Genomic DNA, 19715 nt, shown 5'->3' on the forward strand with positions numbered 1-19715 from the left:
AGTCGGGCAGCATGCGTGGTATTCAAAAATTTTTTACATATATTTCGGTTTCCTATGCGCGTTTTACACGGGTGCGCGTTATCTACGTGAAAATACGGTAACACCATTTTTTCCATTCATTTTTCATATATACATAATATTAACACAATGGTAACCACAAAATTAAACTACACAAAGCACACTGTATGCTTTTCAATATTCATTCCTACCAGAACATAGATAACCCCATGCAAATATGGGACGAAAAACTAAAAGTACTAATATATACAAACAAACCCTAAGGTGCAAGACTGCATGTAGTACAACCCCAGAGGAAAAGAAACAAATGCATTTCTTCCTGAACAGACAGCAGATGTAAATCAACCACTAAATCTATAATAAAATCCTAGAACGCACATGCGCTCTTCAAAATTCGTGATTCCTGTCGCCGTGAGGTGTGCTTCTGTGGCAGTATTCTATTTGACACCTCACGGCGCTTGCAGGGGCTGGAGGCTCGTGCGGTGGCTGAAGGCGCGGGACTGTGCTTTCTCCCTGCCCGTGTCCTCGGCAGGGAACACACCTCCCGCCCTCACTCGCCGCCGCTGATCCTCCTCTTCAGAGCAGCCTGCGATCGTGGCCGGCTTTAGCGAACCTCGCAGGCCGCTCTCCAACCTCAGTAGCACACTCCCTACGCTCCCTCTGACGCACGGGATCGCGTCAGAGGGAACATGATACTGAGTTGGAGAGTGGCCTGCTAGGTTCGCTAAAGCTGGCCATCACGATCGCAGGCTGCTTTGAAGAGGAGCAGGCTAAAAGATGCCGGGATGGAGGGAGGGTAAGAAGGGATCAATACCGGGAGCCAGGGGGAGAGGGAAAGGGGGCTGCTTTGGGGGGAGGTGTGCTGGGGACAGACAGCTTTGCTCTAGGGGGGGGAAGACAGAAGGGGCCATGGAGAGACAGTTAGGGAGAGGGAAAGGGGGCTGCTTTGGGGGGGAGGTGTGTGCTGGGGGCAGACAGCTTTGCTCGGGGGGGGGGGGGGGAGACAGAAGGATACAGACAGCGGCCAAGGAGAGAGAGATAAAGAAACACAGACAGACACATCTATTCTAGCACCCATTAATGTTAACGGGCTTAAAGACTAGTTAAAAAATAAAATATCATTCCCTCTACCATTGTCTCACTCAATCCATGCTGTGCCTTACCTTCTGGCCTGCCAGCAAAAATAGCAGGAGGAATGCCCACTTCCTCCTGTCATGACCCCCCCCCCCCAAGTGCAGGCAGTACACCTTAGATATAGGCAGTGCAAAATCCAAGAAACCCCCCCCAAAGGGACAGAATCTCCCTCAACTGCCAAGAGGCCTGATGGACCTGTTCCTGCTTAATGTAGGCAGGTGCTCAGCTGAAGACTCAGCTAAAATGGCAGAGTTTCCCGCCAAAGAGGAAAAGCCCAATGAAAATGGCTCCCCCTCAGGTTGTAAGTACTAAAGAGGCCTGAAAAGAACCAGCCGTGAAAAGGGAATCCCCAGTATACAGTGGTCAGAGAAACTCAGGCCTCCTCGCCAGCAGGGAAAGCCCCAGAGCCATGGGCGGTTGGGGAATCATGGATGTCCCCCACTGAAGATGGCCAACTTTCCCTTCGCAGCTGCTGGTGAATCTTTCCTGCCGGCACTCAACACCAACACCAACCTTGACGAGGGTTCCCCCTTTGCGCGGCCACAAGCAAAAGAACACACACCAACCACATTGAGATCTCTGCAGGAGCACACTGAGCACTTCTTCAGCCAAGAAGTGCTCATTGTGAATCACAAAGCAGGCTCAAAACAACTGCCGGTAATTTAGAAGGGAGAAAAATTAATGAACAGCAACTTCCTTTCAGACCGGCACAAGTAAAAACAACAAAAAAACTCTGGCTCTGCCTCAGGGTTTTTTTTTTCTTCAATTAAGCTTTAAAGAAGCGGACCTCACTAGTTCTCCAAGCTGTAGTCTTTGCCCCCTGGCAAGGCATACAGCTGAGGCACCTCTAATTAAAATTGGGGAGGTGAGGGAATGGAAGGAGGAACTAGTGTGACACTCCCAAGGTTAAACAGGACCACCGCGGGCCCCAATCTCAGTCCAGACAACCAAAGGCCAAAAAAAGTTCCTTCCTATCCTCTCCAAACGTTCCTAAGGAAAGGCCTAGAAAAAATAGAAGAGGACTGTACAGGCTTACCACTCCATCTGTTGGAGACTGAGAACAGATAATTCTAGGAGGGACTACACAGCCCAATTATATTGTTAGAATTCAGTGTGTTCTCAGTCTCCACCAATTGCCAGAGCATAAGCTCATCCATCTGTGCTGGTCTGGAGGGATGCTAAAGAAACACCAACTATCAATATGGTTAAAAAATTCAGGCTTATTTGACGAATGTTTATGTGATTGCATACATATCTATACTTGATAAAACTCCTTATAAGAAAGCAAACTTTAGATTGAATATTAATGCATCATTGCCTTAGCAGACTGTATTAAGGCTAACCAAGCTAAGCTCCTCACCTGTGCCATTTGCTGGCTGATAAGCTGATCATACAGTTCCATGAAAGACAAGAGATTCCCAAGATCCTCTTGAGAGAAAATCCTGCTATCATTCCTCTTCATGCAGGAGATCACAAATTGGCAGCATCCACTCAGCAACCTGCACTGCTCCTCGCTTCCACTAAGGAATGGGCACAAAGCAGCAGCAGCTTGGGAAAGAAGAGGACTTCCTGATGATGCCTGCTGCAGTTCTACACCAATACGGCAAAGTTCCAGGGCAGCAGCAGAGCTAGGATTCAACTTGCCTGATTTTAGATAATAGAGGCCTTGCTCAACAGCTTCCTTTCCTTTTATCAGACAACTACTTCTACAAAGGCGTTTACACCTCTCCATGGTAAGCTCAATAACACAAGTTGCCTGAGCTAGAGTCAGGGGCTCAGTTTGTGGTTTCCTTTCCATGAAAGGATGAATTAACAGGTAGAAAATCTGATCACTCTGGAAGCAAGCTGCCTCTTGTGTCACAGAGATGCTTTGGGTTTCAAACAACACCAAAGCAGCAGATGCATGACGAGCTGAGAGAGATACAAAGCAGGACTGTTCAGATAGCAAAGATGGACCTTTGCCCTCCAGGAGCATCAAAAAACGTACAGCCTGTAATCTGATGACAAGTGCCTCCTGACACTCTGCTTTGGTTAATTGTCCAGGCCTGGAGACTCCTTCTGCCCCTTTCCACAGGATGCTAAAAGCACTTTTGGTGATAATATCATACTCTTTCAAAAGTTCTTCACCCATCTTTAAGGAATTGTACAGCACCAAAGAATTATACAAATGATCAGCAAATTTTACACATGCATTGTACCACCCCTGACCACTGAGGTTCCTTATGAAGTGGTAGAGTATTTTCTCCAGATAAAATGGAGTCCGGTGGGGTCCAGTTTCCATATAACCCTGCCATGCCATCTCTGCTAGGAGCAAAAGACTTTCAAGATGTCGTAGACACAATTTGCCTTCCTCGACATGCTGGTTGCAGGCACGGAGTATTTTATCAAATACCACCCTGTGCTCAGTTATCTGGTCTGTGGTTAATGACACCTCTGAGTTACTGCAAGTGAAAAGATTCTGGAAAAGAAAATGTTTTTAAAGTGTTAGTGTAAATGTTGCTTTATAATTAGTATAGTGTGTTCTATCAAACACTGTTCCTATTAGAATAGTAATGTTTGATTACAAGAAACCCAAAATAATTCTGTAGCTTTCATAAAATGTTTAATTATATAAGCTTCCTGCCTCATATTCCCAACTAGTTTTTCATAGGCTATCAGAAACCATTTTGCATTGGTTTCCAAGTGAAAAAGTAGCTCAAAGTTGTTTGTTGTTTTGGGGGGGTTTTTTTGGAGGGGAGGGTTAAAATCACCCTCAGATAAGCTAGCATTATTGCTTGCACTATCAAATGTTAAAAGCATAAAATTAACAAAACCACCATCACAAGGTGTTTTTTTCAATTGGCTTTTTTTGTCACTGTACTGTACATCTAATTTTAATATGGGGCAGTGGAAGGAGGCATTCTTTCCTTAATTCAGAATCACGTTTCAAACATGTAAGAGGCTCCTTTGGTAATACAGCTTACTTCAATATGGACTAATCATGTCCAATGCTCAGTGGAAAAGATCCCTGGTTTAGTCATGCTTTCTACATACTGGGATCAGCTAAAAATACTAATATACAAAAGCTGTCTATAATCTTTAAGGGAAAGAGTCGTATCATCAATGAGAATGGTGCCTTGTGGCTGAATTTAGAGTCCATGATTCAGGATTCTGGAGGGAATCCTTGTGTATGTTTTATCTATAGCTGTTTAGTTTTTATAGTATTTACCATATTTATAATATGGATATACTGAACACTTTGCAAGCACACAAGCAGGCAGGCACTGGATAAAATATTAATATAAAGAAAGAAATACCAATAATTGTCAAAGGTTCATGGTACAAGAACCATAGCATTGGTGGCCAATGTAGCTGATAAAAGAAAATGAGAAATACTGGGCAAAGAAAACTACTGAAGTGCTGAGTCATTTTTTTTAAACATTTCAGGCATTCTAGTTACCAATGCGCCAAATTAAAAAAGATAATTACTGTATTTCTTCTCACCTTTACATTTGCCAGCAACTTCTCAGCAGCCTCTTGTGTGCTTGTTTGTTTCACAAAATCTGCTCCCTTAAGGATCTTCATTTTGCTTTCAGACTCTAAACAAGGAGAAATACATTGTTAATATTATTTACAATAAATATTGTACAAAGCTTGTCATGGAAGCAATTCCTTATACTGCATGACAGTGTTTAAAGGGAAGACCATGGTACAACTTGTAAATCAGAGAGCCAAACAAGGAATAGGCCCATGAATTCATTACTTTCTCAGACTCTAGAATGCAGGCATAGCCTAATTATTTTAGGTAGCAGGCTGAGAAGCAGAAAAGTCAAGACTTTTCCCATTAACACTGCTTATAACCTTAAAAGAGAGCCCAACCAAGTCATAACCCCAAACTTGAGTTTTCTAACCTCCATGAACTCTATATTGCCTGATCCTTGATGTTAACTATTATGAATTCTTATTAATCTTATGTAAGCCGCAATGATTCCTTGCTGATAATTGTAGGGTATAAAAACAGTATGGTATGGTGTTTAGAGTCCTGACCCACAGTTTCGTTAGCTCTGGTTTAATCTCTCCTTTTATATCGCTATCAATCCAAAAGGAAGAAGCCATAAAACACTTAAACAAAACTATCTTGAGAAAGGATCAAAAGCAGATATGTTCTGTGAGCTAGGACGTCCCTGAAGAGATATGTTCTCTCTTCTAATATCGGTTAAACAAGCTATTCAACTAGTACCAGAGTCTGTAATAACCGCAGCTCCAGTTTCACGTGATACAACAGAACATTAATAAAAGCACTGGGTGCAGGAACGAGCAGACCAGATAAATAAAGGAAACTAATCTGAAAACATCTATCCAAACCCTCAGCACCTCTTACCAACTGCGTTATCCCAGTGGCAGTTCAGAACACAAGTCGCCCGCGCTTCCGGCCTGTTCAAATATAGACTAGTGGCCAATCACCGTGATCGTTTTCTAAATGACGCCATGTCGCTAGGCGCACAGCATTTCGGGACGTGTGGTGCGTGAGATCGTGGAGCTCCACCGCTCAAGGATTGTTGATGTAAATAAAAAGATTATCGTTGGTTCAACAAGATATCTGATCACAAAGAGAGAAATAGGGATAAAAGGCAGATCCTTTGGAGCCTATGCTTTCCGCACTTTAAATGCTGCCAGGGCTCATCTGGATCCTTTGGATCACAGCTCAGGCTTTATAGCATAGGATCTGGCTTTCCTTCTAACCTTTGGCAATTGGCTTTTAAGGTGGAAAGTAAAGCATAGGGGTCAGATTTTATGCTCCCCCCCCCTCCCAAAGAGCAGTAGTGGGGTTTGAACCCTGGTTTTCCTATTTCTCAGTCTGCTATTCTAACTATTAAGGTACTCCACCTATTTTGCATGGGACACGGACTGATGAGGTGTTAGAGAAAGCATGTGGTATTTCAGGTCATAGGAGACAATTTTTCTAAAATAATTAGGGGTGAGGTGAAGGAAGCTATTAGAGCTAAAAGAAAATTCTTCTGAAAACAGAAGAATCCAACTAAAAATAATAGGAAATAGCATAAGGAATGGCAAATCAAATTCAAAGTACTGATAAGGAAGGCAAAGAGAGACTTTGAAAAGAAAATTGTGTTGAATGCAAAAAAAACACATAGGACTCCTTTTACAAAGGTGCACTACCAGTTTTAGTGCACGCAAAAGATTACCGCCTGCTTAAAAGGAGGCGATAGTGGCTAGCGTGCACTATTCCACGTGTTAAGGCCCTAACACACCTTCGTAAAAGGAGCCCATAGTAACAACTTTGGCTGGCCCGGAATTTCCTCTCCAACAGCAAAATTGACGTCGGGGAGAGGAAGGCTGATCGGCCCGGTAGATTGTGAAGGCAATGCCAGTCTATCACAGAGCCCGGGATGGGCTCTGCGATCGACTCACTTTGCCTTAGCGATCTACCGGTCGATCGCGATCGACGTATTGGGCACCCCTGCTTTAAACCACAATAGTACATTGCCTGTGATTCCTATTGAGTCTAGTATTTGTAAAAAGATGACAGAGGGTTAAAAGGTGTAGGCTGTAGATGAGAGATTAATTTTTTGCTTTGGTGATAACAGAAGAAGATGTGAGAGATACTAGTGCCAGAAACTATATTCAATGCTGATGAGTCAGAGAACCTGAAAGAAATCTCTCTAAACCAGGAAGATGTAATGGGGCAATTTGACACACTGAAAAGTAGCAAATTGCCTAGACCAAATAGTATCCATCCCAGAGTACTGATGGAATTAAAAATGAACTTGCAGAGCTACTATTGGTAATATGTAATTCTGTTACATAAACATAGAAGTCTGTATGTTAAGTGATCAATCTGCGCTTGTAAACTGCTTGCAGAAGGGTGTCAATCACAACTTTCAGCTCTTTCTTCTTCACCAGAGGAGTATAGTGCTCTCTTCAATTTTCCTTCTGCAAGCGAACTGAGAAGGTGTGTTCTGATCAGCTGTTTGGTTTTTGTTATTTTCAAGTATTTTTCTTAAGTTTGTGAAGTTTTGATGCCCAGAGGACCCCATTATGGGGGCTACTCTACCTGGAAGAGGATGCAAATTCTGCAAGGGCGGGCTGCAGCTTGCAGGGCAACTCCCAGGTGTACCTGTTGAGCAAGCTGGTTTTGTGCTTCTGCATGGCTTTATTAATTTATTTATACTTATTCTTGTGAGAATTTGCAGAGCCAGTAAGGATGCCTCTCAGTACCGAGTAGCAGCTCAAAATTGCACTCCTGCTCGTGTCACTCAGCAACTGAAGGAACTCATGGAAGCTGGTTAGCAGTAGGGCAGGAACTTGGAAAGTTCGCTCCTGCCCGCTGCACCTCCACCACGGATCGCCAAGATGAGGTACCTATGAGGCTAGGGCAGGGAGGGAGGCGGGGCAGAGCTTGGGAGGGTGCAGAGTCTGACGGGGAAAGAAAAGAAGGGTGCTGGATGCAGTCTGACAGGGGAGGGGGAAGGAAGGGGGCTGGTGCAATGCTTGACAGGGGAGAGAGGGAAGGGTGCTGGGTACAGAGCCTGACAGGTGAGGAGAGGAGAGGATGGAAGGGTGCTGGGCACAGAGCCTGACAGCAGGGGAGGATGGAAGGATGTTGGGCGCAGAGTCTGACAGGGGAGGGGAGTATGGAAGGGTGCTGGGCACAGAGCCTGATGGGGAGGGCAGGAAAGAAGGGGGCTGGGTGCAGAGCTTGACAGGGCAGGGCACTTGAAAATTAAGCCGCCCAACTTATATTCGAGTCAACCATTTTTCCTCCTTTTTTGGGGGGAAAGGGGGTCTCGGCTTATATTCAGATCGACTTATATTCAAGTATATAAGGTAGTTGACATTGGCAAGTGTTGAAAGCTTATTTGATGGGCCTGGGATGTGCTGCACTGCCTGAGGGCTTGCTGGCAATAAACCAGGGGTAGATTTCCTCTTCTGGAGCACCGCAGAGTAAGCTGGATCCCAGCCTTACTGACCAAGTGGAACAGGACTGAGAGGATTGGAAATTAGACTCCATGTCTTTATTGTCCCCGGGCTCAGCTGTTTTCCTGGAGGATTCCGGTTTACTGTCTGGGACCAGGAATCAAGAGGTGATAACTAAGAACATAAGAAGTGCCATCTCCAGAACAGACCCTAGGTCCATCAAGTCCGGCGATCCGCACACGCGGAGGCCCCCGCCAGGTGTACCTTGGCATAGTTTTAGTCCCCATATCACTCCAAGCATCTCCTAAGGAGATATACATCTAACTTACCCTTAAATCCTAGAACAGTGGATTCCGCAATTTCCTCTTCTGGGAGAGCATTCCAGGTGTCTACCACTCATTGCGTGAAGCAGAACTTCCTGATATCTGTCCTGAACTTCTCCCCCCCTTAGCTTCAGTCCATGTCCTCTTGTTCGTGTCACATTGGACATTGTAAATAATTTTTTTTCCTGCTCTATTTTGTTGATTCCTTTCAGAATTTTGAAAGTCTCGATCATATCCCCTCGCAGTCTCCTCTTCTCAAGGACCATCCAACGGTGCAGAGGCTTTTCAAGTCACCTACTATTTCACATGTTATCACAGATGCGCTCAGGGAGTTAAAGTTGGAGCCCCAGCAGCCATCCACAGTGCACAGTCATGAGTGGCTCAAATGCTCAGACCACCTTTTTTCCTGCACATCTGGACATTACCTTTATCGGAAGCTTTTATACCGCTACTAATGACTGGAGAGTCAATTTCAACTCATTTTCAAAGACATCTGTAATGGATTTTAAATACAGATTCAAATGGATTCCACTGTGATTGTTGTCAGCCTCCTAGCTGCTTGGCTACAGTATCAAGTTTGCATTTGCATTACAGTTTAGTTTCAAGTTTAACAAACTCTTTGATTAGATCGCAAAATCTCATTTCAATGCGATTTACATCAGATAAAATAATAAAATCCACATATATCACTAATATATGTATGCTATGTTTACACAAGACTACAGTTAACCATTCTAAGTATATTATATTTACACCCTCCTAAATAAGTTAACTGTTACAATTAGGTAATCTATATTTACATGCATCCTAAATAGCTCTAGAAAGGTGTACTGTATTCGTCCTATTTATTTTCATCCTAGATAATTCTAGTTATACTCATCCTAATTTATTTTAGTTCCATTTACCATATTCATCATAAACATTTCTGAAACGATGTCATGTCCTGTCCTCCTATCGTGTTCCTAATTGGGGGGGGGGGGGGGTCCCCACTATATTGCTTCCTCCCTCTGTCGGCTCACAGTTTCATTTGAAGTAGTCTGAGTAAAGGATAGTCTTTATCCCTTTCTTTAATTTTCTGGTGTCCTTTTCTAGCTTTAATTCCTTCGGTAGGGTGTTCCATTACATTGGAGCCATTACAGAGAACATTCTTGCCCTTGTGCTTTTGTATTTGATGTCTTTGAAGGAAGGTATTTGTAATAGAGACTCCTGGCTCAAGCGTAGGGCATGAGCTGAAATGTGGTTATATAGTCTGGCCCAAAATATTGCAATTCTGAGAGGTGAGTGGTTTTGTGTGTCAGCAATAAAATATTGAATTTCACCCTGCTTTCAATCAGGAGCCAGTGTAATTCTTTCAGTTGCAGGGTGGCACTCGTCTGTCTTGATTTTTCTAGCAAAAACCTTGCTGCTGTTGTACTGTTTGGATCTGTCTGATCATGTATTTCAGTAAACCTAACAAGGCTGCATTGCAGTAGTCAAAGATTTTGAGTACCAGGGATATTACTACGTTGGACATTGCTTGGTGGAAGAGGTAGGGTTTCAGTCCTCTAACCCAGTAAAGTTTGCCATAAGCGTTTTTAATGAGGCGTTGGATCTGTGTTGTCATGTTTAAGTTTGGGTCAAGCCTCATTTGTGACATGTGCTTGCCACATCAAGTTAAGGTGGAGTCCTATTGTAGAGGAGGACGTCTGCCCCCAAGCTATTGCTGGAGGGGTTGGATTATGTATCAAGATGCTCTATATGACATCATCAGAGTCATGAGAGAGGTTTTGGTAAATGCCATTTAGACCTACAGGATGCTCTGGATCAGGCAATTGGTAGGCGATTCAGCCTCCAAAGCCATTCTGAGCAGACTGCCCTTCAAAGCACAGATGCTATTTGGTAAAGGCTTAGCTAACCTTATGGCCAGTGTGGCAGATCACCACCCTAAATCTCTGCCAGAGAGCAGACCTCACTGACCTGTCAAGTGACACAGGCAATTTTCATTCTTTAAGTTTATTGTATATTTGATTGATCGCTTACTCAAATTTCTAAGTTTTTACAAATTTCCTATCGTTTTTAACCTTAACTGTTTTTCTTTATAATCAGATTGTATTTCTTTCCTAGCCTCTCATGTTTTAATATGTTTGTATAAGTTGGTTTTTTATCATGTTTAGTAGACTTAGTCTTTTTTGTTAGTTATGTCTGTTTCCCCTAACTCTGTAATTTTACTTATTTGTACATTGCCTAGAATTTTGAATAGGCGATTTATCAAATTTAATAATAAACTTGAAACTACTGCTGCCTAACTTAATTGGTTTAATTGGGTTTAAGTGGTTGGATTGGTCACGCTATTAAAACCCAATCAAAACCTCGTAAAATAAATAGCCGTCACTACACAGCCTTCAGGACCAGCACCTAGGTCCCTGGTGGCTAGTGGTGCATAGTGACATTGAAGCCCAGAAATGGTTAGAGGTGGTGCTTGACTTCGGTGTCACTATACACCATTGGCCATGATTCAGGAAGAATTCTGGGTACCAGAAATGTAGCTTGTAAAACTATGGCCTATATTTATGGCACATAGGGAGCCACGATTCTGGAAGCGGTGTCTGTTTTGTAGGTGCCTGTGACAAGCGCCATTAACAGAATCAGGGTCTAAGTGCTGCAACAAAGTATGTGTTAAAAGAGCATACCATGTAAAGTATACTTGAATATAAACCGAGGTAACCTTTTTCTCCCAGAAAAAAGGTTGACTCCTCCTCAGATTACCAGCTCCCCACAAGAGGAGGTGCTTCCGGATCATGGGCAGTACTCTCCCTCGGAGGCCACAGAGAGCAGAGAGGGGAGAATGGAGACAAACTCTCATTTACAGGAGAGTTTGGAAGAACCTGAGAGTTTAACAACTGCAGGGTTGAATTTGAACCTGAGTAAGGCTGTTCAAGAAGGGATATCAACTGGTGAGACTTTACACTTTGCAAATGTTTCTCTTACTGAAAAATCCAGAGAAGTAACTCTTGATTCCCTTTGGGACCTGGTGGCAGACTTGGCAAAATCGGTTAAACCACAACTTAACCAGTTGGAAGAAAGACTTAAGTTCCAAGAGACTGAGGTAGGGAATTTGAAAGTTGAACTTGATGAAATAAAAAGTTCCTTAGAAAATACCAATCAAAAATTGAAAGTTACTAAACAGATTAGAGAAGTATTAATTAAAGATAATATTAACTTGAGAAGGAAGCTGGAATCCTTAGAAAATTTCTCTAGAAATAATAATCTTAGATTAATAAATTTTCCGAGGGTAGCAACAATACCTCCAAGAGATATAGTGAAACGTTATATGATGGAAATTTTGGAAATTTCTGAAGATATGTTGCCACCACTCACTCAAGCTTATTATTTACCTATTAAAAAAGATGAACAACAACGAATACAAGAAAGGAACAGCAACCATTTGATGCTACAGAAATATTGGAACTTTCTGAAACAGAAATGACTATCCCGGTGACACTTTTGATTACTGTTGCCTTAGCACCAGATAAAAATTGGTTGCTTAGGCTTTTCTTTAAAAATAGACAGAAAAAAATTTATGGGACTTAAAATATTGATTTTCCCAGATCTGGCTCGAGATACTCAAAAAAGGAGACGTGAATTTCTTCTTTTAAAACCAGGGGTTATAGCTTTGGGGGCGACCTTTTTTCTTCGGCATCCATGTAAATGTATGATACAATATCGTATGAAAAAATATCTTTTCATTGATCCAAGCCAGTTGACAACATTCTTGTCTACAGCGCCTCAGGCTTAAGGGGAATTATGAGGGACAATTGAATATTTGTTATCCTGTCTCAGTCTAAAGGGTCGGTTTCTTCTTTATATAGCAATTTAGTTTGTTAATGTTTCTTTTATTTTCCGCTAGGTTTATCTTGAATCTCTATATGTGGACTTGAGCTGAAGTTAAGCCATAACGATTTTCTTATTATTGATGTTTGAGATGTTAGAATGATATTTTATTACCTTATTGGCTTACCTTTATCTTTCTGTACAAGTGATACTTGATTTGTAAATTTGAAAATGATTAAAAAAAAAAAAGGTTGACTCAAATATAAACCAAACTCACAGCAGTCTTGTGAAGTTGCCTTGGGAATTCATGTCATTCATTTTGAGTAGAGAGTCTGTACGGGGCAGAAGCGTAGGAGGATTACCTCTGCCCTGAATCACCACCAGACCACCAGGGCTTAAGTAGGCTAGAGAGGCCTGCTATGGATCTGGGAGAGGGAGGACTCGAATATAAACTGAGACCCAAAAATCTAGGTTTATATTTGAATATACAGTGGTACCTTGGATTACAAGCATAATCCGTTCCAGGAGCATGCTCGTAATCCAAAATGCTCGTTTATCAAAGAGAGTTTCCCCATAGGAAATAATGGAAACTCGCTTTGATGCGTTCCCCCTCCTGAGCGAGAACCGGCATTGCTCCCCTCGAAGGCCCCCCCCTGCGATCCGGCACCCCCCCTGTCTCGAACCAGCATCCCCCCGCCATGATCCGACCCCCTCCTGACACGATCCGACATCCCCCCGACACAATTGGGCACCCCCCACTGCTTCTTACCCTCATCAAGGCCCAGCAGAGGAGGAAGCAGATTTTCAAGAATGTCCAGATGAGGGTAAGAAGCGGCTGGGAGGTGCCCAATTGTGTCGGGGGGGTGGGGGGGTGCCAGTTCGAGGCAGGAGGGGGTGACGGATCGCAAGGGGGGGTGCCGGATTGCGGGGGGGGGGGGGTGCTCGTAAATCGAGCCATGCTCGGTTTCCGAGGCACCGATTTTGCAAATGTTTTGCTCGTCTTGCAAAACACTCGCAAACCGGTGCACTCGTAAACCGAGGTACCACTGTATACAGTAAGTTAAAAAGTAAAATTCATCCTCTACAATAACCTGATTAGCTATTAAATTCAATTTGTATTTTCTATTTATAGCACTTTCAACTAAACCAACATTATTTGGCTGCACCTCTGCCTCCTTCATAAAAGTGAAGTTTGGAAAAATCAGCCAATACATACGAGTACATTGCAGGATTCAATTGGTTTAAGCGGTGTACATGAAGTCACATGTAGAAACCCAATTTTATCACAAGCAGAAATGTGACATTCCCAGCATTTTGTCAACAAAGAGTTAGATTTATTAATGTGTACTACACAGGTCTCATTTTATGCAGTGAAGGCAGAGGACATGAAATGAAACAAGGATGGAAATTTAAAAGCAACACTGGGAAATATTTTGTTCATGGAGAGAGAGTGGTGGATGCCTGGAATGCTCCTTCACAGGAAGCGGTAGGGTCAAAAACAGTGTCAGAATTCAAAAAAGGCATCAGATAAACAAAGAGACTCCCAATATGGCATGAAGATCTCTTACCTCATTTCATGCTATACAGCCCTACTAGGATAACCAGAAATTGTAATTTATTTGCCTATCCAAGGATCACCGGTTGTAAATACAGATCCTTTTTGGCTAGAACTTTCATGTTTCAAGCAAGTAAACAGCAGTCTTGGTTAGGCAATTACATCAATGGAGCAAGGATGACCTATGGCGCATTTCGGAAAGAAATAAAGACTGCACTGTGTGACAGATCTATTTCCCAAACAGAAGTCATACTAAATTTAATAATTCTATACCGACTATTCTTGAGAAATATGTTGTACTTTTATTATTTGTAATTCGCTGATTGTCCAGCTCTCTTCAGTGTAAACCGCCTAGAAGTCGTATGATTGTGGCGGTATAGAAGAATAAAGTTATGTTATGTTATGTAAAAATATAGATACACAACAGAGGCAAAAAAGTCTGAGGATTCAGAGAGTGTAAAGTGCTAACCAGGCACCCCTAAAATAATAGATCAATGTAATGTAAATAAATAAATTTAGGGAAAGGGGCAATCTCACTGTGGAGGATCAGCGAAAGGAGAAGAACTCCAGCACTTACATGCAAGAGACAAAGGTGATTCACCTCTGCCTGCACACCATCATGGATTGCCCCACGTGTGCAAAATCAAAATGCAAATCAGTGTTAAACCACAATAAAGTATAAGTGACACTGAGAGTGAAAAAATAGCAAAAAACACTCAAAGAATCCTCCCCAGCCTACTCCCCAAGAAAGAAAAAAGCCACAGCCGACTTAGCTTGAATAAGCCTGGAAAATGCAGGTGACAGACGCAATATCAGGTTCAACCAAGCCCGGTTTCGGGAGAATAATATCTCTTCATCAGAAACGCTGAGTTGGATCGGAGCCGGCTGGGAGAGGGAAGGGAGAGCACGGAGAGGCAAGCAAAAGCCAATGTCAGAGCAATAAGAACCAATGAGGAAAGATAGGGGAGGAGCCCCAGATTAGACAATAGTGTTCCACTCAATACAGTCGTTCAGCCCCTGAGGGGAAACAGTATGAAGTTGAAAAATCCAAAATTGCTCTCTAAGTTGGATATGTGCCATCTTGCCACCCTTAAAAGTTTCTGGAATCTGTTCAAGCACAAACCACGTCAATTGATGGGTCATATATGTGATCAGGTGCCCCTGTGGGTTGTTATATGTGGGGCGTACGTGTAGAAAAATCCAAATTAGGTTGACTGAACACAAGAGCAGACTGCATTTAGCTGTCAGATCTGCGCCTCTTGTCCCCCATTGTCTGGAGCAGGGCCATGATTTTCATCAATTGACGTGGTTTGTGCTTGAACAGATTCCAGAAACTTTTAAGGGTGACAAGATGGCACATATCCAACTTAGAGAGCAATTTTGGATTTTCCAACTTCATACTGTTTCCCCTCAGGGGCTGAACGACTGTATCGAGTGGAACACTATTGTCTAATCTGGGGCTCCTCCCCTATCTTTCCTCATTGGTTCTTATTGCTCTGATGTTGCTTTTGCTCAGCTTTTTAGCGCGCTTGCGCGCCTCTCTGTGCTCTCCCTTTCCTCTCCCAGCCGGCTTCAATCCAACTCAGCGTTCCTGATGAAGGGATATTATTCTCCCGAAACCGAGCTTGGTTGAACCTGATATTGCATCCGTCACCTGCATTTTCCAGGCTTATTCAAGCTAAGTCGGCTGTGGCCTTTTTCTTTCTTGGGGAGTAGGCTGTGGAGGATTCTTTGAGTGTTTTTTGCTATTTTTTCACTCTCAGTGTCACTTATACTTTATTGTGGTTTAGCACTGATTTGCATTTTGATTTTGCATACTTGGGGAAATTCATAATGGTGTGCAGGCAGAGGTGAATCACCTTTGTCTCTTGTGTGTAAGCGCTGGAGTTCTTCTCCTTTCGCTGATCCTCCACACTGAGATTGCCCCTTTCCCTAAATTTATTTATTTACATTACATTTATCTATTACTTTTAGGGGTGGCTGGTTAGCACTTTACACTTTCTGAATCCTCAGACTTTTTTGCCTCTGTTGTGTATTTTTTTAAGTATCTCTTGGCAGTTTTTTTTGAGGAGTTATTTTGTGATGTAAAAATATAGAGCATTTCCATTCACAGCAAAATTTTAAATAAAACATTCACATTTTAAAGAATTACAAAAATAAAAAAGAGACATAGAAGGGGAGTAGACTACATTGGACATCAGTTACAGCCCTAAAGACAAAAAGTATAAAGAGGGGGAGGTTATCCTGCACAAAGTTGCAGATACAATCCTGGTCATCTTTCCAGGCAGACTGGATGGGCCCTGCTGGTCTTTATCTGCCAACACCATACAATCCTCAATTATGAGTATTAAAGCCAAAAACAAAACCTAATCATATAAAAATTATGTGCATAAATGAGGGGCTCTCCTATTAAGCATTTGGGCCATCCATGCAGCCCCAAGTTTTCAGCTGCATATAATCATAGAACCCTCCTTTTATGAATTGTGTCAACGGTGTAGTAGTATTATAATGCACAGTCCAAATGGTATATAAATATATATGGAGTTTCAGTTCCTCAGTATGAATTAGTTACCGGTAATTCAATATTCTTAAAAAGCCAAAAAGGTTCAGTACTTTTAACAATCCAGAAAAGAGCATACAAGATGCTTATTTTAAATAACACTTCATAAATGAAGCTACATTTTTTTAAACTAATCTTCTGCAACATGTTATGCGGCTCCCAGAGTCCAACTCACCAGGATATAGGGCACAAATTACTGAGGGTAATACAGGGGCCACATAGTATGAGAGCCTCTCCTTTATACACATAACTAGATTTTCTATTTGGCCTTGTTTTAATAATTACAGAATTGTTTGGTGTCGGTTATACAATTTGATCCTGATTTAGGGTTTTCTGGTGGTGTGGTCTTTATCTGCCATGATTTATTGTGTTACTTTGGACCTAGTTACTAATGATACACATTAATGACAGTAGCACATTTCAGTAAATCTAGCATATATGAATTTGTTGCCTACCAATGAAAACGGGAACTGAGGAAGGGGGATGAGCAAAATGGACATATTGGTACATTAGGGTCAGAGGTGGCAGCCACAGCAAACCTGGTATAGCAGAGAAGGAAGAGAAAATGAGGCAGACATGCACTGTCAAACTGAGGTCCAGGAAGACAGAAGGAGGTGGCAGATTAGGAACCCAGAGAAAATGGCAGTATGGCTTTGGACTGAAAGACAGGTCTTGGAAGGATAAGGGAGGAAGAGTGACTGCAGGAACACATCAAGACCAGGGACGTGTTTTCATGTATTTGTAAGCCATAAAAAAGTGAAGCAAAAATAAAGCATGTTTATATCAGGTTCTTGGTTATTTGTGACAGTATGTAACAAATTCAACTTAAGAGTCATGCAAGTCTTACCAACAAGGATTCAATGGAAATTACAGGAATGACAATTAAGGTCTTTAATTATTTAATAAAACAATGTTTTAACTACTTATGCATGAATATTAATATGATTGAGTGAACTTCTTAAACACTGCACTGCACGCAAAGAATATGCAGTTGTACTATACTGGAACTTTTCCAACAGCTATACTTTTGGCATCAGCAATGACTGTACTTGCAACATTCAACCCCCAAACAAACATACCACATGAGCAAGGTCCCGAGTTAGCTATGTTGTCAATAACAATTTATAAACACACAAAACAAACCGGAGAATATAGGAATTCTCTCAAAGTGCATGTCATCTCCCCTTTATAAACTGCATCTTCTGAGTAAGGTCACCAAAATCTTCAAAAAGGTATCACAACATCAGATCCTGAGGAGGAACCTGCAACTGTAACACCTAATGACAAAGGCACTGAATTCCTAAAACAAATCCAGTGCCTCACCACTAGAGCAAATTATAACTCTGGAGTACTTGGCAACTGTTGGGATTGTCCTGGAGGAGGCATCTTCAGCTCTGCATCATTGCGGACCAATGAGAAGAGACTAACTACAGCCAGCAATGCCATGACCATCATCACAGCACAGATGCTAAACATGTTCCGGGTGCCAGTTTTGTAGTCGCTGTCATGAAGGATAAGCATGCCTAAGCAAGCCAGTAAGTTCAGAGGCACTCTGAACCAGTTCAGCACACCCACTTGGTCCTTCTCTGGAATCACCTTCTGACGCAGGAAGCCCATGGCAGGGAAGTAGAGTCCACAAGCTAGTTCAATAAGCAGAAAGGCCAGGAAGGACTCAGATGGGTTCTCTTGACTTGGATGCGTGGAGAAAGTAAGCATAAAGAGAGAGAAGAAAAGCATAAGAACAGAGAGGGAAAGGATATGAATGGGCTGCAGGTGGTATTTCTTAGACGTAGCAATGCGATAAAGTGAAGAACCCAACATGCTGGCAGCCATGAAGCTGGAAAAGACAATGCCTAATGGAGGTTGGTGGGGGTCCAAGACAGGTGTCCACAGGAAGATAAAGATGTAAATGACACTTTCAAACAAAGCCTGGATGGTTCCCAAAAGCAGTACTCGTCGATCAGATAACAGGCACCTCAGGCCCTCTACACAAGTTCTGGAAAAGTTATTTTTTTTACCAAAGTTTTCATCCCAGTTTTTCATAATGAAAACACCAGTCAACACCAGAAAAGGAATGGAGACCATGAAGGGAGCCACTGGGCCCAACATCAGCCATTCAGCAAAAAAGTTTGCCACTACCCCAGCCCCAATGGCAATGACACCATTCCAGAAGGCTGCCCTCGAGAAGGTGGCACCAATCCATTCAGGAGGGAAATCAAGTCGCTCCACATGTTCATGGATGTACCAGGCCTCAAATGCAAAAAAGAGCAAAGCAGTGGACAGGCCACCTAATATCCGTCCAACTATCAACACAAAATAGTCCCGGGACAATTTTGTCAAGCAGCAGACAGAGTAAGTCAGGGAAAATAGAATGCAGGTCTTTTTGCGCCCTAGCCTGTCAGCCAAGGAGGTGGAAACCAACCCAAAAAGTACACTGGACGCAAATCCACACACATAGATAATAGCAATTTGACTCTCAAGGAATTGGTAGTGCAGATAGAGTTTGTACAGGTAAGGGCCCTGTAGCCAGTCTGCAGCCAAGGCCAGAAAGTAGACCTGGTAGTAGCTCAGTTGGAACTTCAAAAAGGCTGGATTAGTGCAAGAACTGCCACTCAGTTTGGACCGACATGCGGACAGCTCCAATCCCAAGCAAAGCGCCAGCAGTATGAGGAAGGAGATGTAGGCAGCAATCAACATGTTGCTTCAGAACCGCATCCTGTAGTTCCAGAATAAACGGAATCCCTCCAGGACACTGAAAGAAAAGCCAGACAGGAAATGTGAGAAACTAAGCCATCTGACATGACGGGACCTATGCGGACAAGAAAGCTCGCTATCCTCAGATAATTTTCACACAGGCCCAATCAAAAAATATTAGAGCCTACCAGGGAGCCTTGACACACAGTCAGGCACAACACTCAAGAGAAAAGCTATGAACCTTAATCTATCCAAGAGGAAGAGCATTAGAATCAAACATAATTCATTCAATGTTCAGTTCAACTAAGCACTAGGAGGGGGGGGGGGGGAAGAGCGGACAAGATTAATGTCTACCTGCCTCTCACACCCCCTCCGCTGCCGGATCGTCCCAGAAGCGCTACGCTGCATAACCCGTGCGATCCAGGGCACTTCCGCTTCCGGGAAAGCTGACGCTACGGAGGAGACCTCCTGGCTAATAGGCCACGTGACAAGGGCGTCCCTCGCTGGCTGTTTGTGTAGGAGCCCCCTGTCAGTGTTACTAAGTTGTTCCAGCTGAAAGAACGTTAGGTTACTGTCCTGCTGGCAGTAGAGGAGTGGCAGGCGTTTCTAGGTTTGCCTGCTTATCTGGCTGGGATTTGGGGGATAGAGAGCGGAGCTGGACTTCGCCAGGCTCAGCTGACTTAAGAGGACTAGCTGGTATCTCTAG

The 19715-nt window shown here is 42.9% G+C and overlaps 2 protein-coding genes and 1 long non-coding RNA gene across 8 annotated transcripts in view; 1 reads left to right on the forward strand and 2 right to left on the reverse strand.

Moving 5' to 3' along the window:
- The window catches only part of ESPL1 (extra spindle pole bodies like 1, separase), a 370011-nt gene extending 364435 nt beyond the window's left edge, over positions 1 to 5576 (reverse strand). The window contains exons 1-3 of one of the 3 annotated variants that reach the window (XM_033938043.1): positions 5513 to 5576; positions 4636 to 4730; positions 2513 to 3610 (exon numbers count right to left, since the gene is read on the reverse strand). In XM_033938043.1, coding sequence (XP_033793934.1) covers positions 2513 to 3610; positions 4636 to 4716 — 1179 coding nt within the window. In that variant the 5' untranslated portion in view covers positions 4717 to 4730; positions 5513 to 5576. Of the gene's footprint in view, positions 1 to 2512; positions 3611 to 4635; positions 4731 to 5371; positions 5433 to 5505 lie in introns of those variants that run through there. The other 2 variants (XM_033938045.1, XM_033938044.1) reach the window with 2 other exon arrangements.
- A 63-nt stretch (positions 5577 to 5639) lies between these two features.
- LOC117357445 lies at positions 5640 to 10254 on the forward strand. Its single transcript, XR_004538809.1, has 3 exons — positions 5640 to 5695; positions 7344 to 7508; positions 8603 to 10254. It is a non-coding gene; the product is annotated as an uncharacterized LOC117357445 (long non-coding RNA).
- A 6818-nt stretch (positions 10255 to 17072) lies between these two features.
- On the reverse strand, positions 17073 to 19507 carry MFSD5 (major facilitator superfamily domain containing 5). 4 transcript variants are annotated; one of them, XM_033939633.1, is made up of 2 exons: positions 19364 to 19507; positions 17073 to 19067 (listed from the first exon to the last, which is right to left on the reverse strand). In XM_033939633.1, exon 2 carries the CDS (start codon positions 19010 to 19012, stop codon positions 17651 to 17653), a length of 1362 nt encoding a protein of 453 aa, XP_033795524.1. In that variant the 5' UTR covers positions 19013 to 19067; positions 19364 to 19507; the 3' UTR covers positions 17073 to 17650. The 4 variants fall into 4 exon arrangements, with proteins under 4 accessions (XP_033795524.1, XP_033795523.1, XP_033795526.1 ...); XM_033939632.1 differs by having other exon boundaries at positions 19368 to 19505; XM_033939635.1 differs by having other exon boundaries at positions 19251 to 19380.
- Between the last annotated feature and the right edge of the window lie 208 nt (positions 19508 to 19715).

This window comes from Geotrypetes seraphini, chromosome 3 (genome assembly GCF_902459505.1).
Source record: "Geotrypetes seraphini chromosome 3, aGeoSer1.1, whole genome shotgun sequence".
NCBI classification, from domain to species: Eukaryota; Metazoa; Chordata; class Amphibia; order Gymnophiona; family Dermophiidae; genus Geotrypetes; species Geotrypetes seraphini.

What these genes read in the sequence shown, in the direction of transcription:
- MFSD5 (XM_033939633.1), bottom strand. Translation starts at nt 19,012, where the DNA reads ATGTTGATTGCTGCCTACATCTCCTTCCTCATACTGCTGGCGCTTTGC.